The 19,589-nt window shown below is 35.4% G+C and overlaps 1 protein-coding gene across 1 annotated transcript in view; it reads right to left on the reverse strand.

Annotated features, from left to right (window-relative positions):
• Positions 1 to 19,589, reverse strand: part of LOC104619873 (DENN domain-containing protein 1A-like) — a 59,643-nt gene that overhangs the window by 15,625 nt on the left and 24,429 nt on the right. Inside the window, exons 6-11 of the mRNA XM_010285907.1 lie at positions 15,950 to 16,051; positions 9,767 to 9,857; positions 5,834 to 5,874; positions 4,931 to 4,999; positions 2,391 to 2,447; positions 1,473 to 1,583 (exon numbers count right to left, since the gene is read on the reverse strand). Coding sequence (XP_010284209.1) covers positions 1,473 to 1,583; positions 2,391 to 2,447; positions 4,931 to 4,999; positions 5,834 to 5,874; positions 9,767 to 9,857; positions 15,950 to 16,051 — 471 coding nt within the window. The remainder of the gene's footprint in view (positions 1 to 1,472; positions 1,584 to 2,390; positions 2,448 to 4,930; positions 5,000 to 5,833; positions 5,875 to 9,766; positions 9,858 to 15,949; positions 16,052 to 19,589) is intronic.

Consider the following 19,589-nt stretch of genomic DNA (forward strand, 5'->3'; position numbering starts at 1 on the left):
GCCATATCAGTAAACTACTGCAGATTTCTTTAATAAAAGCAGCCTATAAAATTTCACTGACTACAAGGGTACATTTGTGTTATGCACTTACACAAATACATACAACTGTCGATTCACCTACACTCCCCTGTGAATGTCGACTTAAAATGCATTAGAAGCTTTTCGTCCCTCACATTACCAAATTATAAAGGGTGGGAGAGGAAGTGCTCTATATTAGAATGACAGTTATCTACGAGAAACAAAAATTTTAAGAACCATTCATGTTCTTAACACGAGCTCTATACTCATACATTTAGAACTGTACGTCTTCTCTTCTAATATGCAGTGAAGAAAATCTACTGCACACAGGTTCCTGATAGAATGCAGCCTGCCTGTACATAAAATATACTGAGGGCACACAGTCTGAAACTTTATCACTGGCTCTAAGAGATCATGAAAACACGTACAAAGTAAAACCTGCCTAAATAATTAAAGCAGGAAGTCTTTGTATTATTTCCAACCCTACTAAAAATATTTACTTGATACTAATGCACAATTTCAACATCATTTAGCAGTAATCTGCATCAGTTCTATGTTAAATTTCACAAACTTTATATTTATTATGAATCAAATTATCAAATCAAATTGATTAAATAGACAATTTTTTTATCATTGCAATATCTAAAGTAAAAAACCAAATGTTGTTAGATGAGCTGGACTGCATTTCTATAATTAATTATCATATGAGGAAGCTATATGCATTAAAAATCCATATATAAACATTCATTACATGTATTAAAATATGAAATAACAATATCATGTAAAAATATATACCCACACATTAAAATATGTACATATGCAGGTATTTATTCCCAGGAAAAAAAAGCTATAAAAAATATTTTACCGATGTCTTTGAAATAAAACTGTCAAAATGAATCCAAAGACATGAAAACGCTTGCCAAAGTTGAGACACTACACCTGTTACTTCAAATCAGGACTAGAAAGGATTAGAGAACAAAAGGACAAGAGATTGGCACCGTATTAACTAGCTGACTTATTAATAAAATAATAAATCATAACTATCTGAGCAAGGTTAAAGGCCATATGACTGCCAAATCAATTTATCAGAAATACAAAATTAACATGCCCCAGTATAAGAAACTGAAAACGGTAGTTTAACACAGACCTGTGACTAGAACAGAATGTATTTGCTGTAAGAAGCCTTTACCAAAAACAGAATTGAAGAATTAAATCTCAGATCTGTACTTATAAATCTCCTGTTTTTTCCCCTCTCACCAGGGGTGAAATACAAATAGCATTTTTCCTCCAGTCAAGCAGTATAGCACTCTTTCTATAAGCACAGCCTTTTAATCACAGAATCCAAACACAGACAGTAAAATAGTCTTAAACAGATTCAACAATGCATTACTGTATGTGGTAAAAGATTTTCCTCTTATCTATGTGAATAAACACGGAAGTTTCAGGTGCCTTACCTGTGCCAGTCTTCGCTTTTCTGAGTTTGCTCTTTTCTCATAATGCAATGTGTAGACGGGAGCAGTCTGTACTGCACCAGCACTGCAAGTTCCATACTGTTCCTCACTCTCCTATGCAACAAAACAGATTTAAATTCCTTTATTTACAATCATTATCTGCAAATGTACCCTCCACATTATGCATGCAGAATGCATTCAAAATTATCTTGCCACAATCTATTACTGTCATGAAAATACCATCTGTAGTAAGAAAATAAAATTTAGCTTTTCAAGAAGCTGAATTATCAACATGGCAATTTAAAAGATGAATTGTTCAAATGTCTAGGAAACATTTTTGAAAGTTTTCTTAAAATAGCATAAAATATATCTAAAAACTAGTTCCTTTGCCCTACAGAAAAATCTTAAGAGGAAACATTTTCAATGGGAAAAGCAGCTGCAAAATCCCTCAAACATCTTTCCTGACATTTCTGCAATGTTGCTTTTGCAAAAGGAAACTACTCCTTCGTTTTTAAACATCGCCATTGTTCACGTATCTTACAAAACCAAAATGGACAACTACACCTTCTGAAATACCTTGTACTGCTATAGCCTCTCCCATCTCAAATTCTCAGCTTGAAGCAAAGGTTTCGATTGTGATATCAAAGCAATCAACTTTATGAAAACATACATCCTGTTAATGTATCTTTGAAGCCCTCTGTTGTTCTATGATAAAATATGCGAACAATAAAGAGATTATTCAGTGGATGCATAGAATGACAGATAGTTGCCAGAGGGCTCGTTATGAAAAATGTATTGTTGAACAAAGGGCTAAGCATATTTCAAAAGTCATTAAAAACACAAATCTCATGTGATTTGTAAAGTATAAGCTTCAAACTGATACAGGAAGCAAGCTAAGAAAGTAAAAAGTGTACTACGTACCTTGTGTTTTAACTTACTCTTCACTTCTTTTATTCCTTGCTTTGCCTGATTTTTTGCCTAGAAAAATAAAAGGACCTTAGTAGCTCTGCAAGACACTGCCTGTAGTCATAGAACGTGCTTTATGATGCCATACTTATTTTGCCATTTTTTTAAAACACCTCGTGATATAAAGCGCAGCAATCACCTTTACCACAAATTTCATACATGCATTGTCAGTATACTTTATACATACATGCTTTGTCCATATATTTAAGGATTTTTTTTCAGTACATGCATGCTAATGCTGAGAAAACATACACACTCAAAAATACTCCAATATTACTAAGGACAGGCTAAAAATGGTCATATACATCACTCCTTTATTTGAAATGGTCCTTTACATTTGGAAGGATATTTTATCAGTAAGGCATGTTGGAAAAATGTTAAGATTTTCAAGATGACTGCTACAGTGTTCCAGTCTGGCAACTTGCAGGGCAACATCAATCTTAAGAGAAATGAAGGGATTTCATATGCAGATGGAGACTTTGCCCAGTGCTGCTGAACAGCATAGCGCTGCTATTTAGGGGAGAATTCTCTATGTATTGAAATAGGCAGCCAAGGATCACTGTTGCATAGAAAACAGCCAGGAATGTTCTTCAATAGATAAATGAATTATCAATACAGAATACCATGTACTTAGCTAAAATCATTTTTAAAAATAAAAAAAGACAGAGAGAGAGAGAGAGAGAGAGAGAAGGGGGGGGAGTAAAAAAAAATGGAGGTGAGGGGATGACACCAAAACCCCTGACCCTAATAGAAGAAAAAGTACATTTCTTATATAAGTATAGGAAAACACGACGGAAGTTTTCAAGGTTGTCTTGAAATTAGGACTTTTTAAAAAATATTTAAGGGCATAAGTATGTGGAAACCAACTATTTTTCTCTGCCTTTCTATACATGGAAATTTGGAAAAAGAAAATTATTTTCTTGACTCAAGAGGTCAGAGTCTTTTTGATCCTTAAATCATACATCTATAAGCTCAATAACAGCACAATGGGGTGCCACGTAGCAGATGCTGATGTGAGAGTCACTTTAACTTTCCAGATCATGCTCACAGCATTTGGATGAATTTTGGAGTGCTTTGTTCTAACTCTGACGGATGGCACCAAGCACATTACTCAAGGCTACCAATCAAGTTATCTAGCAATTAAGAAATGCATATTTCATTTCTCTCACAGTAGGCTCCATAAAGGGCAACAGCATAAGAAATTAAATGGGGTATAAATATGACTACCTTATACACACAGTTCCTCACAAAATTTACCAGTGTTTCCTGGCATACACGCAAGTTCACTTTGAAGAACCTTTATTATCAAGGACATAATTATCAAAATTGAAGGCTGGGAGAAGATCATGTAACTACAGTCTAAGCTAGTGCAAACTGCAGAAGAATAATTTGCAGATAACGTGCTAATGAATCATTTTTTAAATTATAAATGAGTCCATGAATATGAAGTATATTTAATTTATTTACCTGTTTCTCTCCACGACTGCTATGTTTTTCAACTGATGTAAAATTAAAAATTCTGTTTGAAAACTTCACTTAAAATACACTAGCTTAGACTGATGTACTGATTTATTCAGGACTACTTATTATGCATCCAACTAGTGAAACATTTGAAAAAGCAAGAAGGAAGCCGAAAGTCTTTTCCCATATATTAGAAATGAAACCTTAAAATACCTCCCACTTCATTTTACACTATTGCTGTTTTTCCATACTGCACACCGTATAATTTCACGTGCTTTATTGGTCAGGCAGTCTTTGAAAACAAGATCTTTTAAGCTCACAAGTATAAACATAAAATCCAGTTAAACACGGGTATTCAAGTATCATCTTTAAAAAAGCAGAGGAAGAAGAGGCTTGCTGCACACGTTACTGATGCTTTACCGCACCTTTTCAGCAGCGCAGCGCTTAGTGCCAAAGTGAAATTGCATCTGTGTAAGCCAGGACTCCATTTGTCTGTATCTCTTCTGAGCAGGGAAGAGCTCTACCTCACGTTAGCACTATATACCACGTAACTACATGCTCTAAGACTATATTTATATTACATAGAAATGTAACGTTTACAAAATGTTTTACACTCATGTTAACTGTGCAGTGCCTGTGTTGCGTTACGGGACCTTAGCGTAAATGAGAATTGCTATTTTCACAGTCCATGTTTTAATCATGTTGTCACCAGGTTAGCAATAGTTTACAGCTGTGTATCAAATGTCTAAATGCTATCCAAATAAGCTTCCAGTATGTATTATGATTGAAACAAAAACAGCACACTGATGCTTTGAAAATGTGAATTGTTACATAAAAGCTATCTGGAAGGCTCCGAAGCAACTCTAAATCCTAGTGCTATATCAGAAAACAAATTAAGCTAAAAACGTTGTACAGGCTGAAGGGTTTTTCTGCAATACATTTATAAAACGCTTAGGTCTTTAAGTATTCAGGAAGAATGAGAGGTTGTAGGAAGTCGCAGTATTTTTATATTTATTTGAAATAGATAATCTTACAAATTTATATGCTGTTTTCACAGCCGGAGTGGCTTTGGTCATTGCTGTGTTGATCAGTGCACCGCCTTTCTGAAATACAGAAAAAACATATTTTAGTAACGTTTTAACCTAAGTCAAACCTTAAGACAATAGCATGGAAAAATAAACAGTGTGCTGTAAGAAATAACAGTCTTCCTTTTAAAACGGTAAGAATAACCACAGCTGTCTTTCCTCCCCAACCTGCTGTCTGCAGCTACACAAGGGTTACAGTACGTCATTATCAGAGCTGACACATTTATCAATGCATTCTAACAGAATGATGTATTTCCATTATTAATTCATGGTTACCATTTCAAAATCAATTCAGAAGTTATGGCTATTTTTCATGTGTTCCTATCATATTTATTATGCAACTTAAAAACACTTTGACCTGACAGAAGGAACTATCTCATTTAATCACACAAGAATTCTCTTAATCTAAAATAATATATTTTACTAATCCTGCAGAATAACAAGGTTATACCAAGGGTCTTCTGCTAGCCAAACTGCACAAATCCGTATTAATGAAATTGCTATCTACTAGAAGTAATAAACTTCCTATCAAATTGTACTGTCACACCTAATTCACAGTTCTGGAATGTAACATGATACAGAAAGCAGGGAAATCCCTGACTATACAGACAGGAAAACCTTGTGCATTTTGGCATTTGTTTTGTGTACGAGACTACTGGCTTTTGGTTTTTGTAGATCTTCAAGAAAAACCCCACAAAATTATTGCATATATCATAGACATGTTATTTATTATAGAATGTACTTATATGTCCCTTGCAAATGAACAAACTTTTACCACTACATATATGCAAGGAAAAGGAGAAAGATTTAAAGAACAGGATGGCCAGTATAATTACTTAACCAAGTTTATACCTTCACAGTATGCATCCACTGCTGATAAGATCTAGAATTTCCTGAAATATAAACATAAAATGAAACACAATCAAACATACATTCACCATTTTAAATGTTTCAACCCTCCCCACGATCTGCATAAAAAATTCCCTTAGAGGATTATTCATTAATTTCATTCTCCACAGACAGACAAGGAATGTAAAGATAAGAATATGCGTACACTAAGAAAAAAAACCTAGGTACCTCTTATTTCATGTTTTCTGTTTTCTTGCTAAAAGCATATCTTTTCATCACACATAGTTTTTAATTCCAAATGAAGTAGAAAGATAAATAAAACTACAATAAAGTAAGGTACTGCTAAAACATCTCAAAAGAAAAACACCAACTCAAAGGAAAGAATAACATATGATGAACTGCATTCAAGCATAATGATCCCACTGGGCAAACTTTCAGGTACAAAAATTACGTGGACTGCAGATGGTACCATCCCAAGGAAAAAAAAAAAAAAAGAGGGAAAAGTCTAAGGATTGTGGCACAACTATATAGTCCTGTGCAAGAAAAATCCTTTTAAATTATTCTTTCACAAAGGAAAACCTCTAAAAGGCAAATGAGAGCTACTGGCTTCCACAGGACTACCACATCACTATGGTGGCCACGAAGGAGAGGTTGATGAAGAAGTGAATGCCATTTCCCAGAGGTGCTTCAGCTGAACACCAAAGGTTGGGTCCCTCATCCCTGAGAAAGTTCTATAGTCCACCAGTCACTGGAATACTCTGGTACTGTGAGCTGTTACTAGCCCCAGACAAGACATTCACGTTGACAAGAATGCTCAAGTTCCAAACAGGGAGTTTATCCTTTTTGAAAGGACCATACTGATACATCCTTGACATTACAGGCTTTTAACAGGAGTTCTCAAAACTTCTTAAGCTTTGCAATAATCCATTGACTAAGGCCTGGGTGGAATTATTGCATTGGCCAGTGGAAAGACAAAACATTCTCCTAGAACATGGCTGAGAACTAACTGGATCATTGTAAAAGGTACTCCCAAGTTTCCCAATGAGGTGAAAAAAATAACCTGTGCATACTCATATCAGGCGCTTTCACCCATTCCACTAAATTCTTTACAGGCAATTTTGAGACAGCCAAACTCTCAGGAATGATGGCACAAGTGAAAGCAATGCCTGCTGAGAAAGGAAAGAACCTGATGATCATTACGATCTTATCTCCAGTAAGAACGTCAAAGAGCAACCTAAAGCAAAAATTACTCATTTTTTACTTCTTTCATCTGTCTCCCTCTAATAAGGTATAACAGGTAATAAGGTGAAATTTAACCACTGTTAGTGTGTTAATGACATTTCAATGAACTGTAAGTACTTTCTTTAACATAACGTTTCATACCTTCAAATTCTTATCAACAATATTCATATATCAACTGTCTTGTGGTGTCTTTAACAGTCACTTTTTCAACATCTGAGCTTCCTCTGTCACAGCTTATGGCTTAAGCAATTACTAGAGACAATAAATGAGACCACAGAAAATCACCAAGAAGTTTAACCGTCTTCTAGTTGTGTAGGGAGACTTCAGGGGAGGCAATAGAGAAAACAGATAAACGCTAACCTACAGAAAAGGCGACGTTAACACTGCAGACCCTCAGCTACAGCTGAACCTTCTGAAACTCTAGCAAGAAAATGCAGATTCCTTAGAATAAATTGTTATTAAAAGAGAGGTTCAGAGGCTTTCACTTTTTCAGTTTTCTTTACGCTACTACCACTGATATTAGGCCAACTCAAAAAAATGACTGCCGTAGTAAAATTCACTTGATTACAAATTACTTTAATAGATATATTCTACAAGAAATCCAAGCCAATCTTCACTATATTTTTGTATTGAAAGTTAAATAAAACTCTCGAGAACTAGTACGTCCAAAGAATAATATATGTAACAGAAAATAAAATGTTAAGTATAAAGTGCAAACTGTAATAAAGGGGGCTGACACTTCTTTGCACATATAGTCATAGGGAAGTAAGTTGTGACCACTTTATTGGGAAAAAAAAAAAAAAATCTGTTTTTTTCTCCAATTTCCAGTTTAATTTTCTGTGCTGGTTTAGTTATGCTCACATATGTGGAAAAATGGAAATTAAAAAAGAGATTGCTTAAAAAACACTTTCCACTTGATTCCGTAATTTTTAAATTATAGTCTCTACAGCTAAGAATATGTCCACCTGTCCTTTTAACGGCTGGTAGCTCACACTAACTTTCTGTGACTTTCTGAAGGCTGGGTTTCACCTGTTCTTTTAAAACCTCGTGCCTCCTGATAAAGTTGAGGGGAGTTAACTCTGCAAAGAGATCATAGTTCTACCCCCATTAGCGTCACAAAATGTCACCTCCAATCGCATACATATCGTTAGCCCTGCACTTCGTAATGATAATGAGGCAGCAGTTATGTAAATACTGAATATGGGCCCTAAGCAATTTGTCCACAGCCCGGCAATATGCAGCTTGTCTGACTTGAAAAGCAAGCATGCGGAGCGACCCAAGCGAGAACCGCCGGCGCCGCCGCGCACGCCCTCCCCAGCAGAGCCAGGTGAGACGTGGTTCACGGGCTGCCAGCGCGCAGCCAAGAAACAGGCTTTATCCAACTTCTGTTGCCGTGTTATTGCAGCCTCCTGACCCCCTAACTGCAGTCAGTGAACGAACTCCGAATACTGACACCACCTGTTTGAATAATGGATGCTCGATGCCTAAAATCTGTTCACAGAGCAGCGTTAAGTTACCCTACAAAGGCAGAAAAGATGTAAATCTCTGTGTAACTAACCACACTTTAATCAAGAAAAAAAAAATTACAGGCTAGATCATAGCACAAGACACAGAGGGCAGGAGAAGGTGGTGAAAATTTTGAACAAAAAGATTTACTGTACTCGGTGACCATAAAAAAGGTATTTTACAGACGGCAAAGATGGCTCTGCACCACTTGATGATTTCTCCATTGAGGCCACAACCTCCCCGCTGTAAACATGCCCACGTGAGGGTAGTCTTGCAAAGGACGACCGTCTAAAGCTGTCACTCAGTGGATTTGCTCAAATCATGTAACCTCCATTTACTGGGAAAAACTCCTATGCTACGTTAAAGACCACAAAACGTACTCGTACTGTGTCATGCACATTTTGTTCCTATATTCTGATAGAAATTATGATACCTAAAATAACAATATAGCTGTTAATAAATGACTAAAAGGAAAGCAATCAATAATCCTGTAACATTCCGCAACGGATTCAGCACCCACTCCTCTACATGGGTTAACTTTGTAAGCTAGTTAATGTGAAAACTGTTATAACGATTGTCAGCAAACATAACTGAAGGAAACAACACAAGAAACAATATTTCTTTTTATGAAGACGGTAAACTTTCAATGTTTCTTCTGAGATGATATACAAATGTTAATTTTCTTTCCTCCTTTTTTGAGTAACACATTTGCTGGAGAAAGCAAATTTCTCTAAAAATTCAGGAAATCACTCTGATTTCTGCACTGCAGAAATAATTAGATATGAAAAAAGTTAGAAGTGTTTATGGAAAACATAACTACCTAGAAAAAGTTCAGCAGCATGAATTTCAAAATTATTTTTAAAATAGTTTACAAATAATGTAACACATTATGTAAATATGCAGTCAAAATGTACATAACATAGAAATATTTCATTATATACTGAAATTTACTTATGTTACTGGATTAAAACAACATATCTTCATTTAGTATACTGACATAACCAGATACATAATGATCTGTGTCTCAGCAGCAATTTGTTAAAGGCTAAAACCTTTCCAAGAATGAATGGATACAATGACAAAGTAGTAAGATTAATGACTTCTAAAATTTACAAGACATCCTGAAAACATCATCATGTTGAAAAGCTCAAAAAAAGCATCATCAGTGCACTCAAATTAATTCTGTACCTCCACAAAAGCCTCCTGCTGTGATTTCTTCTTCAAAAACATCACAGAATCCTCTTCCTGCATTTAATTTTGATAGCCGACCATCAATAAACTGAAAAAAAACCAAGACATACTTTCTATTGCTATACAGTGTTACAGTTTTCAGTGTGTACATTACAATGAAATATGGATGTTCAAGACATCCTATGGCTTACGCATAACGCATTTATAAAATACAAAATTTTATAGTCAATGAAATTACACATCAGTTTGTTCAGAAATATTTTAAATGGCTTCCAAGCTTTTCTTGTGCCATGAAAATATATTAATTAATTTCCTTAGAAATGGTAACTTTGGATTTGTAATCATAATCAAATAAAGATCACCGAGACACTCCCTGATTTTCTGTTTTCAAACCGCAAGGTTACTTCGTCTCATCAAGAAAAGAACATAAACAAACCTCCCTACTATATCCCACTCTGGGTATGCGCCAATAGGTCCAAAGCAGAACTTGTTGTGCACAGAAAGTACTTTTGGAACAACTGGAAATGTTTCACCACACCCAGTTCAAAGAAACGATAGACTACGATGTCTATTTGAGGTCCATTGAAAGTGTCTTTTACATGAAAAATGACCCTATAAGGACAGTACGTGAAGGGAAACTGTAGCAAAACCACCCACACTCGACCAGCAGAGGAAGGCTGGGGCTTGGCTTCAGAAATGGTGGTAGCAGACGGTTGGATTTGCCTGGCAGTGTCCAAGCTGACTCGAAGGACATTTCAGTTCAGTGTGTGGGAATGTGATGCACGAAGTCCCAAAACAGCGAGGCATGATACCAAGCGCAGACCCCTAAAAGTCTCTCCACCTGACTGAGCACAGTTTAGGGTTGACACCACTGTATTTTTAGGCTCCAACCCATCCGTTTGCCCTTTCTTTAACCATTAACTCTTACTTAGTTGCATCTCCAGGTGCATTATTGCAACAGCTGTCCTTATGCAGAGCTTAGAGCTGCATGAGCACACGGATTTGCATCCACTTAAGCATATACAGAAAGACTGAAATGATCCAAATACGTCAGAAATCAGAAAAAGGCAAAGAACGATAATTAATGATTAAACCTTTCAGAAGGAATGAATACATTCTTTTCAAGAATTACTGGGCCTCAAAGAAGTACAACGAGCACATTCTTAAAGGTTTAAAATTCTTTCAAGAAGCAATCCTTCCCTTTTTGTTTTGAAAAGGCTAACTCAAGTCTGAGAGATAAAGTGAGAAAGCACTTTTCCAATTATACGCAGTTCATCTTCTAGCAAGAATTATGAGCTATTCACCAGTACTAAACAGTACATAGGAACTAACCAAAATTAATCATTTGGCTCTATCATATTTTACCACAGATTATCCAAACAGTGTCAGTGACAATCTGATGCTTGGCAATGACCAGAGTAGTGATGTGAAACAAATTACTTTCTCAGAGGACAAAAATTCCGGCAGCAAGAATAAGGCAGGCACGAAGATAACCATTTCTTTCTCTTTCTTGTCTAAATTCCTGCTTATTTTTTCATTTTACTCCAAGCTGGCTTTCTTTACAAATAGGTTGGTTCATGGTCAGAGCACTATGGGATCACTGGATTATTTCACAGTAAGAAAAAAAGAGATAAGAGCATCTTTAGCTACTGCTGTGAAAAAAAAAAACCAAACACCACCCCCTCCCATCCTCAGCCTTTGAACTGTAAGACATTATCTCTTTTGTGAAAGTTATTAATTCATTCCATGCTATAAACTAACGTAAGATTTATGGACATACTCATCACGAGTATGAGGCTGAGACACTGACTGAATTTTAGTTTTAGAGGAGCACTCCAACTGCGTATTTAACGTAAACACTGGCGAACAGAACTGTTAGCAAAAAGGTATTGGAGATATTATTTAAAGACAATCATAAGTGTTAGCAGTGGTAGTAGTAGTTATTACTTTTGAGTAATTTACTGTTAATGGTTGCACTTAAATTGCTATGTGAAGAGAACAGCACATGGAATCACACATTCACTTCATGGTTTTCTCCTCCCGTTTTTCAAACCCACATTCTCTCAAAAAATCTGGGCCTGCTATGTCAAGAAATGCATTCACTTTGAGATCCAGAGAGCCCCTGGCTGCCCACTGCTTTCCATGAAAAACGAGTAATACCAGTGCTGCTCTTGGATTTTAAGTCGATTAAAGAAAGAACTACCATAATCCTTAATAATTTTGAATTCTAAAAACAAAGTATAGACCGTATCTTCTTCAGAAGATCTTGTTGGACAGGTGATAAAGGGTGGGGGGTGTGGGAGGAGAGATGATGTTTGAGCTAAATCCAAACAATTATTAGGGCGGGAGTAAAAATTCCAAGTCAATTGACTCATTATTAAAAACGAAAAGTTGGTAGAAGCAAAGAAAACATCATAAAGATGATTTCCACACAATAACAGGTCAATAGCGTGTAAGAAGAGAGATTGACTCATAAAGCTTGTAAATGAAATTTGACATTATTAATAATTTTCAAAGACTTATGATTCTTCAAGTTCTAATCCTGCATTCATTACTTATTTTTCTAGTTAGCGCTTTCCACCATTTTAGGAACAAATCCCAATAAATGTTGCAAATTACATTACTTATACAATTACATTATTTAATGAGATAATGTAGCACGAAGCTTCATGCTAGTTCTAAGAATTAATTAATAGTTTCCCTGGACACTCATCAGAACTATTTGACGTGTAAGATGCAACTATTAATTGCTTATGTTTGCAGCCTGAAATAAAGATTTTAGCTACATTCCATGTTACCCTAATTAAAGGGGAGCCTTTCTAAGGCTCAGAAAAAGCTAACATATAAATAACATACATAATAGTACAAATATCAAAGCTGTGGAAAAAAAAGTCAGAAAAGTAGTAACATAACTATACAGTCTAAGAGGGCAAACATTTAATCTGAATAAAAACTATCATATACAGAATATTTAATCAGGAAATAAGATTATTTAATACATAAATAGTAGTTATTTTCTTTCTAAGAAAAATACTTTTCTATTATTAAATATCCTAATAGTTTAAGAATATAAAAGAAGATAAAGAATATAAAGAATGATAACCAGGGTTTTTAAAATTAAATCTATGCATTGCAGCAAACTGAAATTCACACGTCCCTATAGTTGTGATCCACATCAGGGATTACTCATAAATTAATTCTATGAATTCCTGGAAAACGTATGTTTTGCATAAACAGTTTGGTGTATACTGTTTCAGATCAATATAAGCAGTTCTTTCAACTTCCAAAAACATGAAGTCATCAACCTGATTTAAAAGATGTCTCCATAATTTTTAAGTCCAAGAGAATGGTTTGAGGCTAAAAGATGGTCTAGGCATGGTCCCCACCAAAATTATCCCGTCTCAATTTTCAGTAAAAACTCTAATGCTGAGTAAGGGAACACAAACATAAGCGTTAATGAAAATGAGATACAGAAATGGACATTATAATAACTGAGGAATAAAACTCCAGTAAAAAAAAAAACAAAAACTCAGCTAGATTCACCTCTGTTATACGATTCTAAGGAAACCAGCACATATATCTGGAAGTAAAAAAGTTTTTATCGAGTCTATCAAAGTAAAGGAAACACAGTTGAAGTGAAGAATAACAGTACCATTACTTTAAAAACAAAGCTTGCGAGATGCGCTGGGCTGTCAGTTTGCCCTTAGCAATTTCATGAGGGTTACAAATAGATTTTGGGGAGAAAAAAGGTAAATGAGTAAATGGAAAGGTATAATATATGAGTTTTCAGAACACTGGTTCTCACAGATTCTTTGACAATTAATTTTCATTAATTTAGATAAAGGAAATGTAATTTATCTATACCACAGAAAAGCCTCTTGCATATGTCTCAAAATACTAGCTTAGATGAAAGAAAAGCAGGATAGCTGAACTGTACCCAGGCACGTTAGGTTGCATGAGGACTGGCCCAAAAAGAAGATAACAGCTTGCAATGAAAGGAAAAGTGTCAGGCTGGAAGTTTCACTGGTCATGGTATTTAAGGGTAAGTGTTGGGACTGATCCTATTTACAGGTTAGTTAATGATTTTGGTACAGAAGATTGGCATGTGCTAACGCATTTGGGGAGATCACTAATAGAAAGCACTTCACAGTGCAATACAAAAGTAAAAACAGATGATGATCAAGATTAAAATAATCTGAATGAGAGTAACACAAAGAATTAATTCCACAATTTATTCTGACAGTGATTTCCTAGCACTTTGGTGAAAAGATACTACAACTTCCAAAATGAAAATAGTGGTTAAATTAGAGGAACTAACATGTTTTACTGTAGCAGAGAGGGGAGATGATTAAAAACCTACCAAAAAAAAAAAAGAGAGGAAGAGTTTTATAAAATGGCATAAATAAAGCTTACTTGCCAGTTATGGCAAAAAGGGTGCATTTAAAATGCCTATTTTCTGTTTGGTCTAGGTTTAAGGCTGCTTCTAAGAACTATTTTCTGCTTAAAAGATTTTCTAGAACAGAATAAAATACATTTTTAGTCTTTTTGAACACCAGCAACTTTGAAAACAGCTCATTTGTCAGTGGGAAAAACTGGAGACGATGCAGCTGTGCTGAGGATTAGCTGAAAAAGTAGGAGTAACGTTCACAACAGAAACTAGAAGAATGAAAAAAACCTACTACTACTACTAAACCACACACATCATCAAAATCGTTACTATTTCCTAATCCTCTAAAATATATTATTTCCTTTAGTTGAAATAAAATTCAACCAAGCTATAAACAAACTGTAAACTGACTCTGTTTAATTGAACACATATTAAAATGTAATGGGTAAATACAGAGCCACACTGACAAGCCCATTCATTTCAGTGGAGTTGAACCTTTTTCTTACAGCTGAAGATCTTGCTTTAGCAGTAGTAGTGTGACAACAGTTTAGACACATTGCTCGTAGGCAGCTCTCTATTAAGAAAGTTTCATGCTAGCTTATTGCACTGAGATACAAAAAATGTAAACTCTGTTTACTCCTTTACTTCTTTCCATTTCAATCATACATGCTGGATACTTCAAAAGGTTTCAGATTTTTTCTTTATTATTTTATATTTTTATTTACACTTTGTTATTGCATAAAATAAATGACAGTAAAATTAAAGGAGCCAAATTCTATGATCAGTATTTCCTTAACTTTTATACAATTAGGAGAAATGTATTTTCACAAGACCTCTACAAACTATCATCCTTGCATAAATCTTTACTTTAGACACTAGCCTCTGATTAACACCAACTCTTATTTGAAAATTAGAAGATTCTACATATAATGAATTTCCCTTATCTATCATGGTACTATATCTTCAAAGACTACCACCAGATTATTTAAACATGAACTCCTATGCCTCAATCATTCCAGGTATTTGCAGGCAAATATATACTTTTGTAAGTGTTCTGAGTTCATTCAGATTTTCCTTGGTTTTCCTACAAATCTAGTAATAAGTTTCTTAACACCGTTTAGATGCAATGGGGTCATGTCATGAAAAAGGAGAAAAGAGAGTTACAGAATAAAATCAAAGAAAAAAATTCATTTCAAAGACGGTAATAAAACTATTACTGAGCTGTGCCAGACATTCAACAATTTGTTCTCTATTCATGTTCAAAATCTGCATTAACAGATCAGCCAGAATGTTCTTCAGGCCACCCCTATGGCTTAGGTTTGTAACATCCTCTGTATGCATACTTCAAAAAGCCTAGCAAAGAAAACTGCAATTACAGTATGAATCCAGTTTTTAAATAAAAAGCCACTGAAGAACAATTTAACTAAGCACTATGTTGTTTAGGTTCTTTAGTCCTGAGCCAAGAGAGCTGAAAATGAAGTTCAACCATCAAGCTGGGAGATCCATGATTCTTCTTGTTTAGATGAGTTGCTGACTGGCTCTGAAGAGATGCTGCACTGGCTCTGCAGCCTGGGGTTATTTTTTTCTGTTAAGTTTCCCCATCACCATCACTCCTTTTAAATATAACTGAAGATTTAAAAATACAACAAAACTGGGACGACTGTCTGTACACAAAGGACTTGAACTTGTAGTTTATCCCAGAATGTCATAAGCTGACAGAAAAGAAAATGCATTGAAATATAGATATGTTTTAAGAGAAAATCATTAAATATGGGTCATTTACCCTCTCATACCTGTTTAAACAGTTGAAGATTAACAGCAGTTTCCAGGAACTGCTTAGTAGTACTGGAACGATGCTTCACAAAACTGTTTTCACAGAAGGTTATAGGCTCTCCCTAAAAAATTTAAACAGAAGAAGTTAGATGGTAACTAGAGTACACAAATACGCTGATTTATTGAAAAACCTCCATTACAAATTTATTAAGAGTCAATACATACAAATATATCCTTTCAAGCAATCTTGATAAACATGCATCCAATTAAACAGTCATAAACAATAAAAAAAGCCTAAAATCTTCATGCAGTATTTAAATAGTTCTCAAAATACATGTTGCAATTGAACCTTTGGTTTATGAAGTCAGTCTACAAAATACGCATTGCCAGGAAAAAGTAAGCGATTTACAGTTGGTTCGTGTTACCTTTATAGCACTCTTCATTAAAAATTTCAAGGAAGTGGTTGAAATTCTGAGGAAGAGCAGGTCCACTGCTTCATTGCAAGGGGGCTGGACTAGACCTCTAAAGGTGTCTTCCAACCCAAACTATTCTATGATTCTTCAGGATTACTCAGACTGGCCAGCATGCTAATTCATCAATACTAGTAAACCAAAACTCTAATTCAGTCCAAAAACATGTATCTGCACCAAATTATTTTTATATTTATTCAACCAAAACATGAGAAGATCAAGAAATATACTACTGATTTAACAGAAAATTATTGAAATACACATCTATTTTATTTTTACACAAAACAAAAGCTAGAAACTTTTTGGAACATTATCTGGATGACAATGGATGAAAGTCTGAACAGATGGGATTAACATTTAATACAATAAAATGTATTTCCTCAACAAGGGAAAAGCACATAGCCTATAGTTACCAAAAACCCTGCACCAAAGCATTTCGATGATGAAAGAAGATAAACAAGTATCCACTGAAAATGAAGTGTTTGTTGAAGAAATTATTAGTGAAAACAGCACTGATTTAAAAATAAAAGATATTAATATGATTATTTATAAACATTCAAATGGACCCCTATATTACTCCCTACTTTAATTTAAAATTTGCTATCTTCAGTGTGCACAGACCACTGGACATTTCTGATGAGCATTCTCTCCAGTTGTGTCGTTCTTGTCAATACTTTGTGACAAATACTTGAAGCTGTTTGACTTAACTGGACAGGTATATTACAAAGTTTGTGTAGTTATCAAGGTACATAAACTGATTTCATCATAAAGCTAAAAGGCCTCTCGCCCAAGTTTACAAAATCAAAATAATTACCAGGTTTGAGACCTTTGGTAATTGTTCCTAAGACAGCAAATTTGGAATCCAACAAAATGCCACACTTAAACCTGCCACAGAATATTTTGCTACCCAGAAGCTACGTATAAGGTACAGCCCCACAACAGATTAAGAGACACCTCTGCCATTCAAAAGAAAAAAGATCCAAGACAGCTGCTATATTGATCTTCACAATAGCTTCAGCTGTTAGCCACTTTAAAGACAAATTTATTCATGCCTGTGATCACCACAGCTTTCTGCCCCTAACCCTGTTTAACTTTAACTGCACATGCTACTTCACACATTTCCCTATCGTTCTGGCTGACGGTGCTGTTAGGTGCTTCCAGAATATCACAATCTGTTTTCTGCATGTGATCTAGGTGAGTTTGGTGGAGTAGCTCTAAATCATTCCCAACTGCTCTTTATACCCTGCGCTTTGTTTTTAAATGGTTCAAGTACGATCCAAGGAAATGCTGCAGTAAAAACACGATGATGTCATTTTAAAAACCTGTTCTTATACTATCAAAAGCTTTCCTCTTTTTAAGTCTCTCTTTTCAAAGGCCCAATCCCACTCAGCGAAGTACTTAGCTTCAAGTTTAACTTGTTTTTAAGTTTTACAGCCTTACTTCTTTCTGGAATATCTGATTTTAGAAAAGAAATCTCACTGGAAGAGCCAGAAGCTATACATTTACCTAACGTAACCCTTCCTCCTTCACTGGGTAGCGGGAATGCTGTGATGCAAACCCACCTCAGCACGGTATGTTGCGCTGTGTTGATCAAGTCTCCAGGAGAAGCATGCAAGTCACTTCACCTACTGCCTATCCCAAGATAACTGGTGAACGCTGTACGCATGCAGGACACGCTGGATCTGCCAAATAGCTTAAAATGTTTGCGGTACTTTAAATAGCACTGCCTTCCTGACCCACTTTGCATTAGCTATTCTTGAGCTCCTAAAGACTCTTGTCTTAAGAAGATGACCCCGAGCTACTTGGAAAATTCAAAGTGCATTAAAACAAATGAAATAGTCTCCAGTGAGATAGGGTGGTACAAGGCACAGTGTTCCTGAGGGCAGACTCTCTTCTCAGTTCTGTCCTTCTTCCAAAAAAATGTGAAGGCAGCAAATTATAACAACTCCCTATTTTTATGTATGTATGTATGTATGTTAGTTGCTGTTGTCATACAAAGAAATCATTTCTGGAAATACAGAGGCTTTGTGGGAGTGCAGAACTGACCAGATGATGGCTCATGACATACTATGAAATATTAAATTTAGGACCAAAGAGAGAAAATAGTATTTTCAAAACATACTACTTCGAAAAATTAAAACTAAGTTATGCCTCCACTGCCACTTTCACAGTTGTGTTGAGGAAGATGAAAGAGAAGAAAGAGAGGTTATCTCCCAGCAGAAGAGACAACAGGAATGCTTGCTCTCCCTTTCACAGCAGCCTGAGAAGAGAGCGCATTCAGAGAGTTTTACTCGATGGCACTTCTCCCACCCGAGCCACTAACAGAACGCCAGGAAATGGTAGTTCAACACACATTTTTAGTGCATGGCTGTAATATTTTCCCAAATACTTTCCTTTAATCGCTGCATGCTTCAGATACTTAGCAAGCACTCCTGCATTGGTGCATCTGTTCCTTTATCAGCACCGTTCAGAGACCGAATAACCAACGCTATTCCTTAGCTGAAAATTTATTTAAATCTATGTATAAAAATTTCACACCCAAAAGTCATCTATGTTACTTGAACTTACTGATAGCAAGGTTGCTTTAAAAATTTAAGTCGGTTTAAAGCTCCTACCTGTTCAGCACATGAAAATAAGACAATCTGTTGAAACCTGTAGAAATTCCACACTAAAGTTTTCTCAGGGTATCTGCTGTAACTTTACTGAAATGGCATTAAATAATACAATTAATTCCTAGCTCTGTTATTTGTTCAAGGCTCTGAACAATAAAAATGTTTTCCAAATAAAACATTTACAAATCTTTGAGATTATCACTGTAAATATGAGGCCTTCTAAAATGTTATTTAAAAACAAATTATTGAATCAATATAAACACCAATAGCTCTAGAAGTTTTCATACATAAAGCTTATAACATCCTCATTTCTGCAAATACAACCAGGTACCTTTAGAAACTGAGTTTTGGAGGAACGCTCCACTGATAGTTAACTACTAGATCATCAAATGGCCCCTGTCATATTGATCTACAATGTACTTTCAAAACAAGTTCGATCAAAACCCGGTAGGGACTCCATACTGAAAAGTAGACAGCTAATACCCAGACCAAACAATCTATGCCCAAACAAGATATCTGTCCTTTTAACAACAGTTGCTATAGAATTTTCTTCCCCTTTCATAGCTTGCCACACACAG

The sequence above is a fragment of the Phaethon lepturus genome, unplaced genomic scaffold (genome assembly GCF_000687285.1).
Source record: "Phaethon lepturus isolate BGI_N335 unplaced genomic scaffold, ASM68728v1 scaffold16204, whole genome shotgun sequence".
NCBI lineage: Eukaryota > Metazoa > Chordata > Aves > Phaethontiformes > Phaethontidae > Phaethon > Phaethon lepturus.